General features: G+C 40.5%; 2 protein-coding genes and 1 long non-coding RNA gene across 4 annotated transcripts in view; 1 reads left to right on the top strand and 2 right to left on the bottom strand.

Moving 5' to 3' along the window:
• INSYN2B (inhibitory synaptic factor family member 2B) overlaps nt 1–10,904 on the bottom strand; it is a 33,022-nt gene extending 22,118 nt beyond the window's left edge. For both annotated transcript variants that reach the window (XM_075009556.1, XM_075009557.1), the window contains exons 1-2: nt 9,240–10,904; nt 4,556–4,630 (exon numbers count right to left, since the gene is read on the bottom strand). In XM_075009556.1, coding sequence (XP_074865657.1) covers nt 4,556–4,630; nt 9,240–10,636 — 1,472 coding nt within the window. In that variant the 5' untranslated portion in view covers nt 10,637–10,904. The remainder of the gene's footprint in view (nt 1–4,555; nt 4,631–9,239) is intronic.
• DOCK2 (dedicator of cytokinesis 2) overlaps nt 1–22,116 on the top strand; it is a 454,537-nt gene that overhangs the window by 211,316 nt on the left and 221,105 nt on the right. The gene's annotated exons all lie outside the window — the stretch shown is intronic.
• LOC142021100 (uncharacterized) overlaps nt 11,343–22,116 on the bottom strand; it is a 95,533-nt gene continuing 84,759 nt past the window's right edge. The window contains exons 2-3 of the long non-coding RNA XR_012647594.1: nt 20,414–20,507; nt 11,343–11,460 (exon numbers count right to left, since the gene is read on the bottom strand). This is a non-coding gene — a long non-coding RNA (uncharacterized LOC142021100). The remainder of the gene's footprint in view (nt 11,461–20,413; nt 20,508–22,116) is intronic.

The raw sequence follows: 22,116 nt of genomic DNA, 5'->3' as shown, positions 1-22,116 counted from the left end.
GTGTATAGACTAGCACGGCTTCCTCTCTGTTACTATTGAGATTTTGACTTTGTCGCCCAGTGACCTTGAGTGCTTTTAAAGTCAAAGAGACAAAATAGAATGCCCCTCCTTAGGGACCACCCATGACAGAGCCCCGGGGAACTGAGGAAGAGCTCAAAATCATCCTCCTGCATCGCTCAGAAAGGAAAGAATGATGCTGATCAGGCGGGATGTGCAGCCAAGGTGTGCTCTCTGGTATCTCAAGGACATTTATCAGCCTCATTAAGCGACCAATAGATGATCTACCTTGGGGCAGAAGTAAGCTGAGTTTCTTTAATGAAAGTGACTCTTTTCCTGTAGCCTAGCCTCTCCCTGACTCTGTGAGAGTGAGAAAGAGACGGAGAGATACAGACAATTACTCTTAAACATTGATATAGTCTAGGACATGGAATTCTTACAAAAACATTATATTTATCTTACCTTTTATACCCTCAGAATGATTGAGTAATAAGCTGGTAACATAGGTTGAACCTTTCTATTCTGGCACTCTGTGGTTCAGCAAAAGCCATGGTCCAGCATGATTTGAGTTAGTCAGACGACCACTTATCATGGGTTTGGCCAAGTTTCCCCTGGTCCCATAAGGTTTGTTTCCAGCCACCAGTCCTGGCTCTCGGTGTTCTATACTGTTATTTAGCTGCAATTTATCCCTAAATGTCTTCTAAGAGCCCAGTAAGCAGTGGAAGTGTTGGTAATGCTGCTGGAGAACATTGACCTGCCATGATCTGGCAAATTCTCCAGTTCAGCACTGGTCAGGTCATAAGGACATCGGACTTGAGAGATTTAACTTGTGTTGGTTTAGTGACTGCACACATTAATACAGGGCCATATAATCAATCAACTTTCTGCACACTGTGTTGTCTTACATTCACTATAGCAGTTTATCACAATGCAGCTGATTGCTTAAATAAGCATGAGGGTGCCTCCTATCCCTTGTTCCTTAGCTTATTGGACCTGCTAACAAGTGTATCGTATAAGCCTTATTATAATTTGAAATCTAAAGTGACAGTTCTCATCAAGCACCACTGCAATTATGGAATGTTGTTTTAATCTTTCTCCTCTTTCATCAAAATAATTGCCTTCCTCTCCTAATTATTTGAATGTTGGGATGAAGGTAACAGGCAATAGTGTAGTTCTGAATAATAATGAGAAAAATATGAATAAACTCTCACTTTCATGTGGAGGATTTGAAAGACAAATGTTAATAAATAATCACCACATTAAGGTTATAGATCACTGAAACTTTTGTTAATTATACTCAGAATGTGCATTGGATTTTGTGCTGAAGAAGCACTAAGCAATGAACAAGACAAATAGTTTTTCTTTAAAAACAGGTAAGCACGGTGTTTGGTGAAAAATATGTCAGCTGGATGGATTTTATTAAAGGTCTATTGCAGGAAATGTGGCAAACTCATTCCATGTGCAATACACAGGTTTTGTCTATGTTGTGGTGCCTCAGCTGGCACAGCTATTTTGGCGTAGGCCCCCCATTTCTAGGAGTACTCTGTTAGCATGAGGAATGTCATCTGTCCAAACAACATGGTGCTACATTGACAGAAGCCTACTTTCATCTGCATAGCGGCATCTTCTCCTGCTGACTGTTTTTTTCACACCCCTGTCTAATAATTCTTAGGGCTGTTGTTGTCTCATGGTACGCAAAGGGATGTGTGTTCATGCCAGTGAGAAAACTTACTCCATGCCTCAGAGGACATAGCTGTCTGAACCATATGACTAGCCAAGCTGCCAGAGAACCTTTGCCAAATGTAGTTGGAAGGTAAGGTGTGTGAACAAGTCCCTTGAGCTCTGCATTCCACACAATTGGGGTATAGCTACCTTGTTCTCTTTCTTTCTTTCTATCCACCTGTCACAGTGGTTGTGGGCTCACCCTGTCTTTTTTTTCAGTAAGTTACTTTTAGGTGAAGAGTTCTAAATCGCTCATAAGTAGCTTTCAATAGTTAGACAATATAGATGTGAGACTGTTTGCTTTCTTTTCTGGTGTCTGACTGATTTGTTGAACTGTGCTGTGCTGCGATGTATCAGGGATTTATAGAAGATAAGAGATCTATCTAGGAAAACTTGGTTGAAGCCCATGAGTGGGCTGCTTATTGATAACGGATTGTGTGTGTTTTGTGATTTGGCAAAGGGAGAGAGTGCTTTTGAGATCAATTCTCTGTGATAAATGTTGTCATGAAAGAAGCCTGTATAGGGTTAAACCCAGAGAAAGGGGGTTCTCTGTGGGCAAGCAGCCAGGTGAGCCAATGGGGAAGAGAGAGGGGGATTTTTGAATGGAAGAAGTTGCCTGCCGAGGGGAGTCTGTCTTTTGTGTGTCTGGAGGGGAAAGATTGAGAGAGAGAGAGAGAGAGAGAGCAAGAGAGAGGGATGTTTAATCCTGAAGAGGCTTAAGGAATATAGTAAATATCCAGGCCACAGGAAGACCTGGGCATACAAATATGTAAGTACAAAGGAAAGGTTTAGTCAGAAGTGATCAGATTATTTTTTTTTTAATATTTTGGGTTTGATGTGGGACTACTTATGCTGGTTGATATATCCTGTACATGGTAAGTTTTAAACTGAATCCCAGTGAAGTGAGTCTCTGTGCTTTAACATACCGTTTTTTCCCTCCTAAACTTCTCTGTAACACCTAGCAACCAAGTATGCTTTATTCCGTTAAGCTTTTGTTTTGTTAATAAATCACACTTTTTTAAGGCAATGGTTTGATTCCTGTGTCCTAGGGAAGGCAAGCCCAAGACTGAATGGTCAGTTATCAGATTGCAGCTTAATTTCTTCCTCTTCGTTTTCAAGCTCTCTCCTAAGCTCTTCCTGGGTTTTAGAGAAGGCTTTTCTCACTTAGGTGGTGGTGACCTCCCAGGGCCAGGAAACTGTGACCTTGGGGAAGTTTTCCAGCAGAAGCCTATAGAGACAGTGTATTTTTAAGGTCTCTTGTGGGCCTCCATCTTCTGCACTCAAAGTGTCAGAGTAGGGCTCAGCTGTGGCAGGTGTATTAGACATTTAGGTGAAGTTTAGAATAAACCCATTGTTGTCTGTAAAAAATGGAGATCAGAGAAAAAAGCCCAAAACTTGGGGGGGGGGGTGATCATCCCATATTGACAAATCTTGTACAAATTCTTTCCTTACAACGTCCAATGCCCAGTCCTCAGTTGATGAAACCATTTTCTGTCATGCTAGCTGCCAAAAGCCCACTGCAAACTTGCATTTCACAACCAAACCCAACCCATGTCACAGCCTACCACTGTCAGTGACAAAAGCCTGTATCTTAGGCCCTACCCAAATCCAGCCAAATAATTCCAGGAATAAATCTTGCAGCATTACATTTCCCAAAGGGTATAAAATAACTGGAAAAGCACACACCAATTTTTATTCTATTAAATATACCAATAGTACCATAGTCTATGCCAGACTGACTCTTCATTTTAACTCCTGTCAAAGTTAAACCCCTCCTCTCCCCGCACCCCACTGTTCCAGACATCTGGTTTTGAACACAGTTCCTTCCTTCCCCAGCATTTTCTCACAAAAACTGCAACCCCCTATGAAATTCCCTACTGATATACCACAAATATCACAATAGTTGGTGTGTTATTCAAGTTTCATGTTAAAACTTGGAACCTTATTTCTGCATACATATTTTTGATATTAGCCTTCAACTTCCTGAAGGGGGCTTCAAAGAGGATAGAGAGAGAGCCTGTTTTCATTAGTGACAGATGGCAGAACAAGGAGCAGTGGTCTCAAGTTATACAGTGCAGGAGGTCTAGGTTGAACATTAGGAAGAACTATTTCACCAGGAGGGTGATGAAGCACTGGAATGGGTTACCTAGAGAGGTGGTGGAATCTCTATTGCTAGAGGTTTTTAAGTCCTGGCTTGATGAAGTCCTGACTGGGATGATTTAGTTTGGGTTGGTCCTGCTTTGGGCAGTAGGTTAGACTCTATGACCACCTGAGGTCTCTTCCAGCCCTAGGATTCTATGATTCATGGACAGCTTTTAGAATGCGCACTGGAGTTACTTGGTCCTAACAGTTTTAGCTAAATGAAATAGCAGTCTCACTAAGAAAATCATTCCTGGAAGTGAAATGTGAGCTCACTTCTGTTCTGCGCATGTCTACTTTCTACATGAGCTACAGCTATGACTAACTTGAGTCTGGAAGAGGATAATATTCTTCACCTCATGTGAGTTCTATCTTCATTACAGAAATACCAGCTTGAAAAAAATCACATCCAAAGGAAATACCAATCAACAGAAACTGCTTCAAATATTGTAAAGCATACGAGTGAAAATGATGCAATATCATGTCAATGGACATATCTAGTTTAACTTTCTTAAAAGTACCAAACCTTTTTGAAATAGTGCCAGTCTTGATAACTTTCTTTTTATACCTTAAAAGAACACCAAATAACTTTCCACTTTTTATTAATGATTTACAATAGAAGAACAATAGGTGCAAGGCAAATATTGTATTGTACCCTGATGAGATCTATACATACTATACCAAGTAACAGAGGTACCTGTAAATGATACATGCAGTGTTCTGGCATGTGCTGCAGTTGTTAAGGTCTTGGCCAGTGCGGTAGAAGTTGCGCCTGAAATAGACAATAGCTGCTGTAATTCATACAAAAAAAGCTTTGAAATGAAAAGCTAGGATTCTTATAATCAAATCACTCTACAGGCATTTTTACTATCCTAACCACAAACATAACACTGAAATTTTTGCTTAAGAATCTGCTTTAAAATCAAAGCACAAGTGTTTATCATCCTAAACCTCTGACCTTAAATTCATTTAAATTATGGTGCTGATATTGTGCTCAGAGGGTTCTCTGAAAAGCAAATGATTTTGTACAGTTTGAACCTCTCTACCCTGGCACTCTCTTGTCTGGCAACATCTGTTATCCAGCATCAATTTAGATAGTCAGACAACCATTGATCATGGATGTGGCCAAGTCTCCCAGGACCCCATGACATTTGTTTACTGTCACCAGTCCTGGCTCTGTGTTCTTTGCTGCTATTTAGCTGTAGTGTATCCCTACATGTCTTCTATGAGCCCAGTGAGCAGTGGAAGTATTAGTAATGCTGTTAGACACTATTGAGCTCTTGTGGTCTGGCAAATTCTCTCGTTTAGTCCCAATTATACCCCGAAGGTGCAAGACTAGAGAGGTTCAACCTGTACAGCTGTTATCCCATGTAAGAATACATGTGATAAGCACATTTCTTCATTGGAACACCTTTGAAATCATTTGCCATGCTTTTTTTACATCAAAATGTGATCTTTGTTTTTTGTTGGTTTCTACTTTTCCAATCTTTTCTTTTATCCTGTCCCAGGAACAGCAAAGCAAGGCAGCTAAACATTTTCATTGAATAGTGCCGAAAAGGCAAATTGATGTAAATGGCTTTATCAAAATAGTAATGTTCTTTTGACCTGAAGAAGTGGGTCTGTCCCATGAAAGCTCATCACTGAATAAATCATTTTGTTAGTCTTTAAAGTGCTACATTTCTGCTGTTTTGTTTTGTTGGCATACAGACTAACATGGCTACCTCTCTGTTTCTGTTCTTTTGAATGGTTTATCCTACTTGAGCCTGTACCCGATAGACAAATATTTGTATCTGAAAATTAATTTAAGAAAACAAATAATTTTTCTTGTAGTATTTTATGAATGCTAACAAAAAAACAAGTTGACTGGGCAGGTTACAGAATTGCTGCCATGGGAGACTAGGCTGACAGTCATCTGTCAAGAATAAGTTAGGGACACCTGCAATAATTTAGGGTATGTCTATACCTCCAAGGTTTGTTGACAAAACTGAGGCTGAGACCCTAAAGTAGACAACACAAAAATAGCTAGATGGTGTTCACACTTGCTCCGTCAACCGATCACGTCCACATGAGGTGAGGGGGCTTCATCATCAACAGTGTGAGCAACCAGAGCTCCCAGTGACAGAGGGTGGGCTAAGGGGGGCACTGCCCCAGGGCCTGGTGATTGGAAAGGGCCTGGAGTTCTGGCTGCCACCACCACTACCACAGCAACAGCAGTGCCGGATGCCTTGGGCCCTTTAAATTGCTGCCAGAGCAATTTGTGGTGATCTCTGGGTGGCTCTCATGGCTGCTAGGCAGTGTGCATGGCCCCTCCCCTTCTGCCTGAAGCCACCCACCTCCAGAAATGAGGAGTGCACCCCCCCACACACACCTTGCCCAGGCAGCTGGCAAATCCGTCTACCCACCCTTCCCCATGAGGAATGCACTGTGGGTGCATATTCCACAGTGCAGCGTTGTGGAAAGGCAGAGCTGATCCCTTCACATCTTGGAATTCCCCGAGTTCTCTCACAGTCTCTTCAGCTGCTGGGAAGAACATGGAGAGTAGCTCTGTGAGCTCTCTGTGCTGAAGAATGTCAAAGCACCACAGTAATCTATCCCCTCCCGCTGCAGCAGCTGTCTGCCTGCTGCTCTGTTTCTAGTGCAGAGCGGAACAGGAGCATTCCAATGATTTGTTCTTTGTTTGTTCCCCAAAGGGAGTAGCTCACTCAGCTGTCAGACCCTTCCCAAAGCTTTCAAAAGGCAGGAGTGTATGCCTACAGGGCAGCCAAGATCAGAAAACTGAGCAGAGCCATTAGGGCAGGCATTCTGGGATAGTGGTGGAAGCTCATTCTGTTTACAAAACAGAGTCTACACGGGATCTTGGGGAGACGTTTCCCAACCCTTTATTGTTGACAATGCGGGAGATTTTTGTCTGAGAAATTTGGTCTCTTTCCCAGCAAAAGTCACATTGAACGCTCTCACTGTTCATGACAAAGGAAAAGGCAGTTTTTGGTGACAAAACTTGGTAGTATAAATATATCCTTAGTCATGCTGTAGCAACTTGTAGCAAGTGATTCCTTCCCTGTCCCAGGTGTAGAACTCGTTGTAGCCAATAGCAGATTTATCTGCCTACAACGTATATGATCATACCCAAAATAATTCTCCAACTGCTTTTCTGAAAACTAATCTCAGGGTGTTCTTTTCAACAGTGGTAGTGGGGCTGCTCACAAGAACGGGCATAATTATCACACAGTTTTACTAATGGAGTCAACATAGTCACCGAATGATTTTAGACTGATTGATTGAAGCCTGTCACTGAGGCTGAATCACAGCCAGCCAAGCAGTTTGGCAGTAATTCAAGTTCCAGCAATGTGGTGGTAGGATAGAAATGGGGAGTAAATGTTGCGTGATGGTCTGCATTTCATTTTACAATGCTGCACTCTTCTGGACTACTCAACTATGTAATCACCCTCAAGGCTTCGGCCAAATGACAGCAAACCGTATTGCAGTGTAGAAGTAGGTTAGGGAAGACATCTTCCTCCTTGGAGATTCCAGAAAATGAACAGAAAAGCTCCATGGAGGTTTCACTATTACATGCCCTGAACTGTCTCCATAGCCCTAAAAGGATCTGGGTGGCAAGAAGCCATCCAGCTACAGCTTGTGTAATCCACACACCTCTTGGGTGTGGTTCACGGTCACATGTTGTGGCACTAGGCTACTTATTGAGAGAGAGAATGAGTCTCTTCTATAGCCTTAGCTGACTGCCATTGGGATCAAACTGAAGAAGCTCAGGCACTAAGTTCTAGAAATCCCAGGTTCATGTCCACCACTGGGTGGTTTCACTTGCACCTCTCTTGTTCACTCCCTGCATGTTTCTGTAAAGACTCAGACCCCAAAGCATGAGCCCAGGTCTTGCCCATCATCTTCTACCTCTTGAATTCTGCAAATATGGAAGCAAGTGTTGGACTTCGTCTTTAGTGTAGCCAATGATAATGAATAAACACTGCTAATGTAGATGGCTTGAGTTAAATAGTAGGGATTTAATTGTGGACATAAATCTATGCTGGACATTTTCATGTGCAATTATTTTATTTGCATTTCATTACTGGTAATTATGAAAGCAAATTAGGTATGCTGCTAAATGTTTTGCAAGTTCATGCTTTTTGTTAAAATCCGTAATCTTCTTTTAAATGAACAAAAGATTGACTGATTATTTGCAATATATTTTTAAAAGCTAGATCTGATCTCCAACCGTTGTGTTAGCTCCATAAAGAATTTTGAAATATATTTTCAGCAAATATGCTCCAAGTTTGAGCCTGTGGTTTAAACTTGGTGACATTCTGAACCTTTTAAAAGGGTGTATGTTTATGTGTCTCACACATGTTATTTTGACATTTTAATAATAAGGTTCCTGATCTTGCCACTTTTACTCATTTCCTGCACTTGCAAACTTGTCCCACTGAAGTATGAAATCTAATGCATGACCTGAATTCATAAATCACATGAGTAATAGTTGCAAGACAGGGCTGATGATTGAACTGATAAAACATATAGAGTGTTACTTGTGGATCATCAACTTTTACGTTCTGTTTTGGGAATAATCAGTGCATTTTTTCTTATTTAAAAAAAAAAAGGAGAGGGTACTCATCCGGCTCCCTGCCCACGCTTGCCTCATTTCTCCACAGCCAATCCCATGGCTGGGGCTGCCAAGGTGCGGGTACTCAGTACCGGCGCCACAGAAGCACAGGTAATAACAGAAGGGAAAATAATAATTCCAGAACTTCTGCTGGCATTCCTTCAGACATGTTCTAGTTAATGATTTTCATGTGATGTCTACAAGGATCCAAATTTCTAGCCAGAGAGAATGAAGATCTCAGCTAACTTGCAGAATGTTTACAGCATAGTGGACATAGTGCAAACATTGTCATGCTGCCCTATGTGCCATATTTCTGTTCTTAAACCTCTGTCCTAAGTAGTAAGAAGGTCATTGGACTTCCCTGTTCTTTCCTGTCTCCAGTTAATTAGGGGCATCTGTAATCATGCCTTTTTTTCGTCACATAGAAACTAAACCCTTTTAAACTGGATTCAAACCACCATATTAGAGGCAATATGATATCTGCTTTCTGATACCATGGATTTGAATCAAAATATGATGAGTGGACAACATACATAAACTCTAACTGAGCTAATATTTGGTAAACTAATGCTGATTAAAGTTAAAACGTAAAGCCATTTTCTTGTTCTGTAGTGACTCAAGTGTATAAAGTGGTAGATAGAATATGATTTTGCAAACATTTCTTTAAATATTTCACAAGAAGACTTCCAGTAGCAAGAATTAAAAGGAAGCAAACAACCATTTAGGACTTTTGATCAATTACTTAGCAAAATATTAAAGTACACCATACCCTTCACTGAGGGCTCTGGCTTTTTCCAGATCTTGAATTACATTCAGAAGGACTTTAATCTTCTCCTGGTTTGAGTGCAAAGATTCCTCTATGGACTGCAGCCTGCCTTGTAGGGCACTTAGTTCACCATGTGCCAAGTGAATTTGATTAATGTCTCTAATCTCTTTGTGGGTTTCTGGTTTAATTTCATTCCCTGGAAGATGGGATTTTATGTGAAAATCTTCTAAATAATTGCTATACTCTGGCACATATGACTGTGCAGAAGTTTTGTCCATTTCAGTGTGACACAAGGGAATAGATTTTAACTCATTACTGCTGGTCAATGGTGTCATTCCATGATTATTTTTAGTCAGTGCCATACCCTCTGAATCCATTTCAGGCTCCATTGACTGTTGATGATCTCTGAGAGAGTAGTGTGATGAACTCTGATTCAATGGAGGTGACAGTGGAGTTGTTTCACTAGTGCTAGTGTCTTTAGAGTATACAGGTAACTCCAAAACACTCTTTTCTTCACAAGAGTCAGAATGTGAATGAATTTCATTGCAGTTACTGGTATTGCTTGAGCAGGTGGGAGATTGTCCTGATTTGGATGCCAGTGTACTGTTTCCATTGGATTGGCTTATAGTAGTAGGAGAACTTTCTGAATCATTTAAATCCATGGGCTTGTCCAGAGCATTTGATTTAGTGTTCTTGTCCTGTGGTGAATTCAGCTGTATATATTCAGGCACCTGTGTGCAAACAGTTGCCTTTTCCAATATTGCAGAAGCATGTGGGGCTGAGTGAATAGGCCCATTGCTTTGTGCTTTAGATGCTCGTTGAAGCAAATGATTGGCTGTCTTGGCTCCTCTAGATCTGTCTTCCAAATGTCTAGTTATTCTTAAATAAGAGAAGTCCAAAGGTATGTCTTGTGCAGCAAGATTGCCGTTAACTTGGACAGAGCATTCTGGCTCAGTTGGCATGTCCATTAAAGACTTACTTGTTGTCAGTTTTTTCTTTTTAAAAACTGGGCAGTGCTTCCTGAGGCTGGGGGAAGTTTGAATAGCAATATTCCGATGTCCCTTCTGAGCCCTTGGAAAAGAGAGAGAATAGTTTGGCAGGTTGTGGTGCCTGGACATTTGTGCCTTTCCAATCATGAGCGTTGTGTCTTTGGCAGGTTTAGCATCCATTTCAGGGACACCAATTGGTTTCTTGTTTGCACCATCATCTTTGAATCGGACTTGCTGAGATTTGCTTCTGCGGTGGTGTGGCTGTCTCATAAAATCGACTGAATCTAGGCTATTCCGCTTGAGTAACACAGGGCGCATTTTCTTGTTTTGCTGGGCCATTGAATCGCAGTTTGAGGCCTGAAAACAATAAATTTTCCTGCAACCCATTTCATTAGGCCATTCTAAGAGCATCTGGTGGCTATGCCTCAGATGCAAATGAAGACTTTAACTATTGATTAGGCAGCTAATTCTTTTCATTTTCTTAGTTTATATTTCTAGGTAATCTATTCTGTTTTGAGGTATTCTTTCAATTTCTCCCCACATTTGCCAATATTACTTTATTACAGAGAAAATTGGTCTAACTTATAAACACCAAGATAAACTAAATATTTTAAATACCCATTCAAAGGAGACCATTACCAGTGTGAGAATTTAGAATTCTTAATATATACAGTCTAAATCTTTGTCCTTGTTCAACAAAAGTATAAATTGCAGTAATCAAGATATGTAACTATTATAAAGATAAATTAGTCAACCACCTTTTCTTATGCTTATTTAGGTAACAGTTAACTCTCCACAAGATGTTCAGGTTTTGAACCATGGACCCCTTAAATATATCTTATTTGCATAGAATGTAAATAACCTGCATAATAATTGTCTTGGGCAATTGCTTTTCTGATGCATATCTTTTCTGCAGGAATATACCCATTAATAACAAACAAACATTCTTCCTGCAGCAGTGTTGGTCGTTGTTCTTGACCCATCTTTTCACTTTAGCAGCGGAAGCTAATCTTCTCAAATAGCCAGACAAAACCAGTGCCTTGTGCAGAAACAAATGTATAGCATCAAAAAGAATTTAGTAACTGATGTATGATCTTTGCTCTAGTTCATGCAAGTACAAGACTGAGTATGTCTGAGGTACTGTAACATTCAGATGAGATCGGTAAACACTTTGGCCTCAGGAGAGTGGTCCAGACCAGATAGTCAGCATTCGCCAAATAGCAGAAAAGTGTTTTCTGAAAATAAAAAGACAACAGTTGCAATTGAACACTGCTAAATACTATTACTCCTTCTTGCTGTCTCTAAATTTCATACATCTGCAATACTCTTGAGAACTTTGTAGTAGGATGTCTTAAGTGGAAAATGAAAGAAGATTTTTCAACATTGTGAAGCACATAGATACTTATATACTGTGAAATATCCAAACACAATCAAGTGTATTTTCAGAATATATATTCAATAAAACAGATTTTTTTTCTTTTGGCAGTATGATCAGGGTTGCATAGTTGTGCTAGATATGGATTTGAATATAAAATCACAGATGTGAACCTCTAAAGACTTTGGAGAAATTCATTTTCAAATCTTCAGTTAGCTGCTTGGGCTCATAATGTTTGCAATGGCCATATGCAAATGCATATTAAAGCTCTTCAACCTACTGTAACTTAGGGTTCAAATTAGGGCTGTCAAGCAGTTTTAAAAATAGTGTGATTGTGTGATTAAAAAATCAGATGATTGATTTATTTATGTTAATAATAGAATACCATTTATTTAAATATTTTCATGTTTTCTACATTTCAAATATATTCATTTCAATCACAACAGAGTATCATGCTCGCTTTATATTTATTACAAATATATGCACCTTTAAAAACAAAAGAAATATTATTTTAATTCACCTAATACAAGTACTATACTGTAATCTTTTCATCATAAAATTTTAGCGTTTTATATATAATAACATTTAAAATAAAACAGTGTAAAACTTCAGAGCCTTCATGTCCACTCAGTCCTACTTCTTCTTCAGCCAGTTGCTCCAGCAAGTTTGTTTGCATTTTCAGAGAATAATGCTGCCCCCATCCTGTTTACAGTGTCATTTGAAATTGAGAATAGGTTTTTGAATGGCACTGTTGTAGCTGCCATCACAAGATATTTGCATGTGACCTGCCCTAAAAATTTGTGTGTCTTTCCATGCTTCAAATACCATTCCCGAGGGCATGGGTTGATGGTGATGATGCATTCTGCTCAATATGATCAAAGCAGTGTGGACTGATGCGTGCTCTTTTTTATCATAGAATACTGGGACTGGAAGGGACCTCGAGAGGCCATCGAGTCCAGCCCCCTCCCCAATGGCAGGACCAAGTACTGTCTAAACCATCCCTTATAGACATCTATCTAATCTGTTCTTAAATATCTTCAGTGATGGAGATTCCGCAACCTCCCTTGGCTACCAGTTAAAAGGTTGATTTTATGTTTTTGGTGGTTTGAGTTCTATAGTTTCCACATCAGTGTGTTGCTCATTTTAGACTTATGAAGGAGTGCTCTACGCCTTGTCCCTCTGAGATTTTAGAAGGTAGTACAGATTCTTAAATCTTGGGTTGAGTGCTGTTGCTCTCTTTATACATTTCACATAGATACTTTTTTTGAATTTTATTAAATCTGTAAAGTGTTCTTAAAATGAACATGTGCTAGGAGATCATCTGAGATTGCTATAACATGGGATATGTGGCAGAATGTGAATAAAACAGAGCAGGAGACATACGATTCTCCCACAAATTCAGTTACAAATTTAATTAACATCAGTGATATTCGCATGGAAGCATGTTCCCTGGAACAGTGACCAACGTGTGAAGAAGCAGGAATCATTCATGCATCTGTCACGTAAATATCATGTAGCAATGCCAGCTACAACAGTGCCTTGCAAAAGCCTGTTCTTGTTTTCATGTGACATTGTAATTAAAAAGTGGCCAGCATTATTTCCCATAATTGTAAACAAACTTGATTCTTTTATTAATTGGCTGAACAAGAAGTAGGACTGAATGGATTTGTAGGCTCTAAAGTGTGCATTGTTTTGTTTTTGAATGCAGTTATGTAACCTAAAGATATTTACATTTTTGAGGTTCACTTTCATTATAAATAGATCACACTATAGTACTTGTATGTGGTGTTTTGAAAAATACTATTCTTATTTATCGTATAGTGCGAATATTTTTAATATGAATTAAAATCAGCACTGTGCACTTTGTATTCTGTGTTGTAATTGAAAGATATAAGTAAAATATAGAAAATAATCCAAAAAATATTTAATATATTTAAATTGGTATTCTATTGCATGACAATATGATTAAACTGCAATTAATCATAAATAATTTTTGAATTAATCACATGACTTAATGGTGATTAGCAGACAACACTAGTTCAGATGTAATTCTGGATATTTATTTATCAGCTTGGTTGCATCTAAAATATAGTGGTGTGTAACCTGAGATCCACCACAGAGAGTGGGACGGATCAAGTTAAAGGTTGCTATTGGAGTTTTTGTGATCTTCTGACATTTATTTCTGTGAAGTATAAAATGGATGGTATCTGTGAATGACAGATGCCTCATGTACATCTAAGTCTTTCAAGAATTTAGCGACCATATCTCTGTTCTATTAACCTACTTTTTATCAGTTCTCATAAAATAGCTAAGAACATTTTGGTTATATAGTAATCCTTGTGTTGCTGAAAAATTGCAATGAAAATAGCACAGTGATAAGCATATTTATATTTAATAAATTGAGATATCACTTAATAAGCACAAAACAGTTATAAAGCTTTTTCTGCAGCCATGAAATAAGTTGCCAGAATGTCTACTTTGCACTATTCACCCTTTCTCAACTACATTTAGACTGCTGATCTAATGCATCTGCCTGGAATCCACATCATTCCAAGTTACCACATTACGTGTGAGAATAATTTATGACAAAAATAGCATTTTTCCTTTCTTTTCTCCTTTGTATTCAGATTCAGATGAAACAACCACTGAATTTACAAAACAGGTGGCCAGTGTTGGCTTTTGTCAGTTCTAGACCAATGACAATTTTAAAATCTGCTTTCCCTCAAGCTGCCAGCGGCTGAAAGTTTATGTTGTGATGTGTCATGTTCATATGAGGAACATCATATTTTACTTTGGCAGCATGTATACCTGAATACTCTATGCTCTCTTTATTCACCCACATACTGAGCAAATTTCAAGCACCAGGAAGGTCGAAGTGAGATCATTTTATTGTGTCTCCTGCTCTGAGATAATAGGTTCTTTCTAATCTCTGCACATCAGGAGACAAATCTCAGGAACCCATTTGCTTTACAAATTGTTAATGATAAAGCTGGAAAAAAACCAATACCAGACATGGTAAGGGAGAGCTGGTCTGAATCTTTATTTTAGAATTTAATATATTAAAATTGGGACAGTGCTTTTTGTTGCAATTATCAGAATATTCATGTTTATTGTAGAAAACCCAATTTGAAAACAATAAAAATAGAATGTCACTGTTAATGTTTTGGTAAAGGAAACTTAAACTGTCAAAATGGATTCAAATTTCACCTTTGTAAGTGGGAAACTAGGCTAAACTTATTTGACTGTGAGCTGTGATTTCTTGGCTCTTTTAAGAGGCCAGTAAGAGATTTGGTAAGTGAATTCTTCATCAAGGGCTAATTTTAAAAAGGGCTGAAGCCCAGCATCACTTTTGTGGACAGTCTTCACTCTTAGACTGAGAGGTAAAAGATCTGGATACTTGATATAGAAAACTACCTGATTTATGCCTGTAATCAGGTGATTTGATAAAGAAATGTCTGGAATCCAGGTGCAAATTCTTCTGTGGCAAATTATATTTGAAAACAGGAGGGCTTTCCATCTTCACCCTTCATATTCTGTGCCTAAGCAGCTCCATCTACAAAATGGAGATAGTAAAATTGTCCATCTAACTCAACAGAACAGTGAATATATCTAGTCATGTATCCTCTCTCACCCAGTTCCAGCTTTTAGCTACTTAGGAACATGGAGAGCATGGAGTTGCACCCATGCTTATTTTGGGTAATTGCCACTGGTGGACCAATTCTCCATTAACTTATCAAATTATTTTTTGAACCCAGTTACACTATGGGTTTTCATGACATCTTCTGGAAAGAGTTTTTCATACTGACTGTGCATTGTGTTAGGAAGTGTTTTTGTTTTAAACCTGCTGCCTATTAAATACATGGGGTGACCCCTGCTTCAAATTCTTTGAGATCAGTAAAGTACTGTAGGAATGAAAACTATTGTTAGTCAGTTGCTTGTAGTTGCTGTTCTAAAAGGTTGCTTCTTCTACATGAACTATGCATGTGTTCATCTTGTTGGATAATATCACAGTTTACAGAAATAGCATATGATGCATTTGCTGGTTTTACAACACCATGGCTACTTCTACACTAGCACACTACGTTGAAGTAGCCTATTTCGACGTAAGAACATCGAAATAGGCTACCTCAACGCGTATCATCTACACATCCTCCAGGGCTGGTGCCGTCAATGTTCAACGTCGAAATAGCAATGGAGAATGTCAAAAGGAGCTGCCCTGGAAGGAAATGCGGAGTGTCCAAACACACAAGTGCTCCCTGTCAAAATAAGGGGCCAGCAAAGCCCCAAGCTGCTCTCTTAAAGGGCCCCTCCCAGACATACTCGGCCTGCACAGCACGAGATCCACAGAGCCGACAACTGGTTGCAGACCCTGTGAACGCAGCATGGACCCCCAGCTGCAGCAACAGCAGCAGCAGCAGCCAGAAGCCTTGGGCTAGGGGCTGCTGCACACAGGGACCATAGAGCCCCACAGGGGCTGGACAGAGCGTCTCTCAACCCCTCAGCTGATGGCCACCATGGAGGACCCTGCTATTTCGAAGTAGCGGGACACGGATCATCTACACACCCCCCACTTCAATGTTGAACGTCGAAGTAGGGAGCTTTCGATGTCTCGCTGCCTAACATTGATTTCAAGGTTGAAATAGCATACTGCGCGTGTAGATGCGATGCGTGCTATTTCGACGTTGTGCTGGCTACTTCGAAGTAGCTGGCTAGTGTAGACGCAACCCATATGACACATGATAGTGCATGATATAATCTTAAAATGGAGGAAGAACAAACTTACTTCAATTATCTTGCTGCTGTTGAGATTGTTTCAACCTTAGCTATTTTGACATCATATGCAACAGGTGTTATGAGGTATTTGCATAAAAATAATGGCTTCCTGAGATCTGTGTGAGCTCTCAGTCTCAAAAGTAAGCTTTATAGAGAGAGCATGTGTGTGAATACACTTGCCATCTGGTGGCGATGCAATGTGGTAAAATAAATTTATCACACACCTTTGGTCACATTCAGTTCTACCTTCTCTTGCCATAATTTTCCAATGTTTTATGAAGCTGTTGATAACTACACCTCACCCCCACAACCTGGGAGGGAAATGTTTTCTTTTTCCCACAAAAGCAAATCTCTACCAAAAAAAGCCCAGCTGGCAAGCCATCCAACCAACTGAACTAACACAAAACACATCAGCCCAAGGCTTGATGTGCCATACGCATTCCTGAACCAGTGAACATTTTAAAATCCAAAACCACCTAATTAAACTTTCAACTGAGCTTTAAACTTTTATTGTATTAATCTTGGTGTATGCAGAAGATAGGATAGTGTGCTGTGATACTGTCTGCCAAAGCATAGGCGGCATGTGAGGGTGCAGAGGGCGTCTGGGCCCCCCAGTGTCATGCCCGCCTCCCTTCCCCCACCTGCCTGTGCAATCACCATCAGCAGTGTGCCGCTTCTGATTAGCCCCTAGGAGTGCTCTGGCACTTAGGCTAGTCTCAGGCCATGCCACTTCAAGGGAGCAGGAGTGGAAGGGGGCTTCCCTGCACTCACAAGAAGTAGTGCAGCACTTTCACAGGAAGAGATGGCGCGGGGTAGGGAGGGGGCAGCACATGGGTGGAACAGGGAAGGAGTGGGACCTGGGCACAGCAGGGACAGGAGGGGGAACAGCGTGAGTGGGACATGGGTGGGGAGGGGGTGTGGCAGGGACACATTGCCAGTGGACCCCCTGAAATTCACACACCGATCACCATTGTGGTCATGTTGGCCCTGGCTTATATGAACATCTAGAAGCATATATCATGGCCCCACTGTGCACCTTACATACACTTGTGCATGCCCACACACTCTTGAGTACAAACACACATGGAGATACCTACCTGTATACACACACACAAAGCTCTGCAGTAATAAAGGTCAAACTGTGATGCCCAGCTTTGACATATCCCACCTATCACCATCTAGTATTTTATTCTGTTTATTCCATGTCTTGTGCAGAAAAAAGTCTTAAGTTGAACACACACATCAAATCTTGCAGTATTGTTAGCTGCTTTTCATACCCCGCTACTCTGCTAGCAGGCTGCTGGGCTGCATTGAAGTTACGATTTTACAACTACATTGAAACGGGAGCGCTAGAAAGTTCACAATCAAGCTTTTCAGTAAACGTGGAGCTTTTCAGGTTGTCATCAGAATAAGCAGTTATGCTAGAGGAGAAAGCTGCATGCCAAAGTAAAAGTTTGGCTTGGCTAGGGTAGTTACTGGGAGGCCTGAGGAGGTTGGTGGTGGGGCACTTAAGTGGTTCCCTGCTCCAGGGGGCATGTGTGAGTCTATGGCTCCTGCTGCTCCCAGGAAGAGCCCATCATTGCACTGCAATTCGAGCTGGGTAGAGAGGGAGAGGGCTGGGCACAGAGCCACTCCCTTCTCCGCACCACTGGTGTTCCTGGCTTGGGGATACCTAGAGGGTGGAGGTTACACTGTATCACCAATTTGCTGTCTTCTCTTGCTGTCTTCCATCTGTCAGAGGTATTATGTAAAGGAATGGTACTGGGATAAAGCTGTGGTAATGTCATACATTCCTTCTTCTGGCTTTATATACAGACAGACTCAAAATGCAAATGAGATCCTGATCTGTATGTTGACCACCTGAAAATTCAGGAGCTGTTTGACTCTAGACAGGTTTCTAGATTTAAAAAAATAGTCTAACAGGGTCAGAAGTGGTTCAACAAAACATGTTCTGGAAAAGTCGAGTCCATATTGAAATGTATAATATCCCTTCTTCCCACTAGCAAAGTAATATTTTGAGAAGTTTGCACTATATGCCATTTACTGAATGGAATATAAATCATTGTGATTGGCTATTTTATAGAAATGTGCTATTTGTACCAACTTAAACCAGATCATGCATATCAAAATCCATAGAGCCACTTTTACATTTTAATCTTTTAATAACAATAATAACTTTAGTGTAAGGCTTTTTCTGGGGATTAATGACTGCTGGGGTTTAATGACCTTCTAACTTGCCTCAGGCCATCAGCTCTTCTCTTCTCCCTCATTTCCTGGCCAGCCATTCATTAATCCTCAGGAAATTCCTTGTGCTTCAATCATTATTGCTTAATTAGCACAGTGGCTCTTTTCCAGAGTCTTCATTCAGTAGTCACTGAAGCAAGTGTTCTGTTTGATGGCTAATGGTTATAGTTAATCTCTGTATTAATAACAGCTGTTTATTTCATAGTCCTCTCATCACTGAATATAGAAGTCTCATTTCCATACTTTATTGTAATCAGCATATTCTGCAGTGTTTTCATGTTCGTAACCTATATCCTGTCCTGGAGCACTGGAGAATATTTCTTCAAGCTAAATGCACAGTAATTCACAAGAATTCTGTATTTGCTGCATGCGGCGATTTGTCTTGCACTAGATTCTGTTCTAAGAGAGCCTGTGCTAGTTCTTGGATGCGGTTATAGGGACGAGGAGCCTTTTGTCTTCTGCACTTATCAGTATTGATCTTTGTGTTCTGTATATGCCTGAGAAATTAAGTGAGTAGATGGTGAAGTTCACTGTTTTCCACCAATGCACATAGTTTTTATGTATCTAAGATTACATAGCACCTTGGACTCTGGTGTCTCTGAAAGCTGATCCTAACCCCTGAAGTTTCTGGCTTGGGAAAATGTGACGTATAGGATTGGGTTTATAATGTTCACCAAAAGGAAGACATGTACCTAGGCTACTTCAACCATCACTTGCTTCTCAGAAAGTGATATGTGAACTAGTATAGTTGGGGAACCACTGCTCCAGATCCCTGTTCTTTAGATACTGTGTGCTTCTCATTAGCTGATTCTCATCAGTCACTCCCAATTAAAAATGGTCTCCTCTCCTGAGTGTCATTTTTAGCCCCACAGAAGCATTTTGGCTCAGTTTCTTGGGCCAAAGGTTTTGTTCACAATGTTTACACAGTGGGATCCCCCTTGATACAGTATTCAGTGGAGCTGGTTGAAAGTCAGAAGTGGGACATAAAACATTGTCTCAGAAATAATGGCAGTTGAGCAGCTATTTTAAGCCAGGTTTCTTTTTCCTGCATGTCTATGGATCAGGGCCTTGCAAAATATGGCCCATGGGTTGGATCTGATGCTCCAAGCCACTGAATCCAGCTGACTCATGGGAACTTCAGTCAGGCTCCCTGCCTGCCCTGCCCTCGCATGTCACTCAAAGCAGGCCATTATGGGGCCCTGTTTGTGAACAGCTGTAACCCTGGGGTGAGGGGAGAGGCTTTTCATGCTGTCCCCACTTCTCAGCAAAATCTTGAAGCAATCATTGGCTGATTTCTGGCCAATGAAAGTTGTCTGTTTGAAGAGCAAACAGCACATGGAGTAGTCCTCCCCTTGGCCTTGCAGCTGCTTACAAATGCACATGGCCTCACAGCAGCTGTTCTGACCCCCTGGCTGGGGCATGGAACACAGGGGACCTCCTTGGCTGCTGACTGGAAGTCTCCCAGGTTAGCATCTCCCAACTGGAGCCAGCGCTGGCACCCCACCCTTCCCTCCTCCCAGCCCTCTGCCACCTCCCACTCCCCACCTCATATAACCCAAAACGTCTGTTTCTATCTCCTGCTCTAAATTACAACCAAAACCCCTGCACTCCCTCCTTCACCCAAGTCCCCTTGTACAGGTCACAACTCTTTCCTTCACTCTAATTCCCTTCTTGATCCCACACCCCCTCCTGCACCCCAGTTCCTTACCCCAAGCTCCCTTCTTCACCCAACCTCCACCTCAGGCCCTGCACTTCCTCATTTATATTGTGGAAGAGTGCAGTCCTTGACCGCTTACCAAATTCTTGGAGTGGTGTCCCATCAAAAATTATTGCCCACCTGTGCTGCAGCTGACAAGGTTGGTGAGGTAATATCTTTTAATGGACCAATTTCTGTAAGTGAGAGAGACAAGCTTTTCAGTTTACACAGAGCCTTCTTTAAGTCTGCGATCGATACTAATAAGGTCATGTCTACACTGGCATTTGTCGTTCAGAGGTGTTACCCTAGCCCCATGCACCCCAAAAGACCTAGGTTTTGTCATAGCAAGTACCAGCAAGAATGGCCCATTGTTAGCAAGCATGCTTTCCTGTTGACATTGTGAATGCCGCTGCTCATCGTTAAGGTATTGTGTTGGCAAAAGAGCTGACACAGTCACAGCACTGCCCAACTTTTAGCAAAAAGTCCTGTGTCACGAAAAGCTGTGGAGAATCATAAGTGAGTCTTTGCCTGTGAAAGCTTGTGCTCCAAAATATCTGTTAGCCTATAAAGTGCCACAGGACTTTCTGTTGTTTTTGAAGATACACACTAACACAGCTGCCTCTCTGATACTTGGCATGAGTAGTTAGCACGTATTCTCAAGACTGGGTTGAGAAGTCATTTTTGGTCATTTATTCATATTTCTGAAAAAGGAATTGATTTCTATATAATCCAAATATTTCTGAAAAAGCAATTGATTTCTATATAATCCAAAACCTCAGATTTGTGTCCATTAAATTATTTTAAAACAGGTATTTTGTCTTTATTATGTTGAAACTTTAACTGGCCTCTGTTAGCCTTTCTCTAGTTATTTAGACTCTCTCAGCCAACAGTACAAGTAATGGTTTTCTTCTTTTTTTTTTTTTTCTTTTTTTTAACCCTTCCCATTCCATCATTTGTTTGTCTTGTGTATTTCTGGGTCGCTGTCTTAGTGCGATTGAGAATGCATTTTTTTTAACTTAGTGTTAGACTGAAATGCAATTTTGCTACTTTTCTCATCAGTATCATATGAGCCAGGAAGTGTGCTCCAAGTATGGCAATAAATACAGAAATAGTTTAATGGTTTTATATAATCCTACTCCACTGACTGCCACAGCAAAAATAAATACATAAATTTAACACATTGTTCAGTTTCTAAATATTTTGTGCTAATTCCAGTATGGGCATCATCTCTCAGTCAATGGATAGCTATGTGTTTTTTTGATGTTACAAAATATGGCTTGTTGGACAATGATGTGAAAATATGGTAGTGAACATGACTCCTTAGCCAACTGAACAAGGTAAAACATTTCCATAAAGTGTTGTAGATAACCACCAAATGTTAAATATTCATGGGAAAGTAGCAGTTGCTTCAGATGCAATTCAAAGTCAATCTTTTTCTTGTGTTTTGCTGAATTTGTAGGAGAGTGAAATGCTGCTGTTTGGCAATATGTTACTCCTAGTTCAGAATTTATCAAGATACTTATATCCCTTTACTGAATTATAATGACAGAGAAGTACTGACTATTGATTAATCCCCTTTGTAAAAAGGAGGTAATGAAACATGTAACTGTGTGAAGAAGCACTGTGAGACCTAGGGATGAGAAGAGCTATATGGGAGCTAAGTGTTGCTAGTAGCATGACACATCAGCCGATATTTCGTATAAGATCTTGTCTAACAGTAGCATTTAGACTCAGGGAATAGTCTACAGAGCCATCTCTGCATTACCACTATGATATAAATTATTACCATCTGAAAGCTGTCTG

This window comes from Carettochelys insculpta, chromosome 15 (genome assembly GCF_033958435.1).
Source record: "Carettochelys insculpta isolate YL-2023 chromosome 15, ASM3395843v1, whole genome shotgun sequence".
Taxonomy (NCBI): domain Eukaryota; kingdom Metazoa; phylum Chordata; order Testudines; family Carettochelyidae; genus Carettochelys; species Carettochelys insculpta.
Note: the sequence above shows the minus strand (reverse complement) of the source record. Positions and strands in the feature narration are given on the sequence as shown.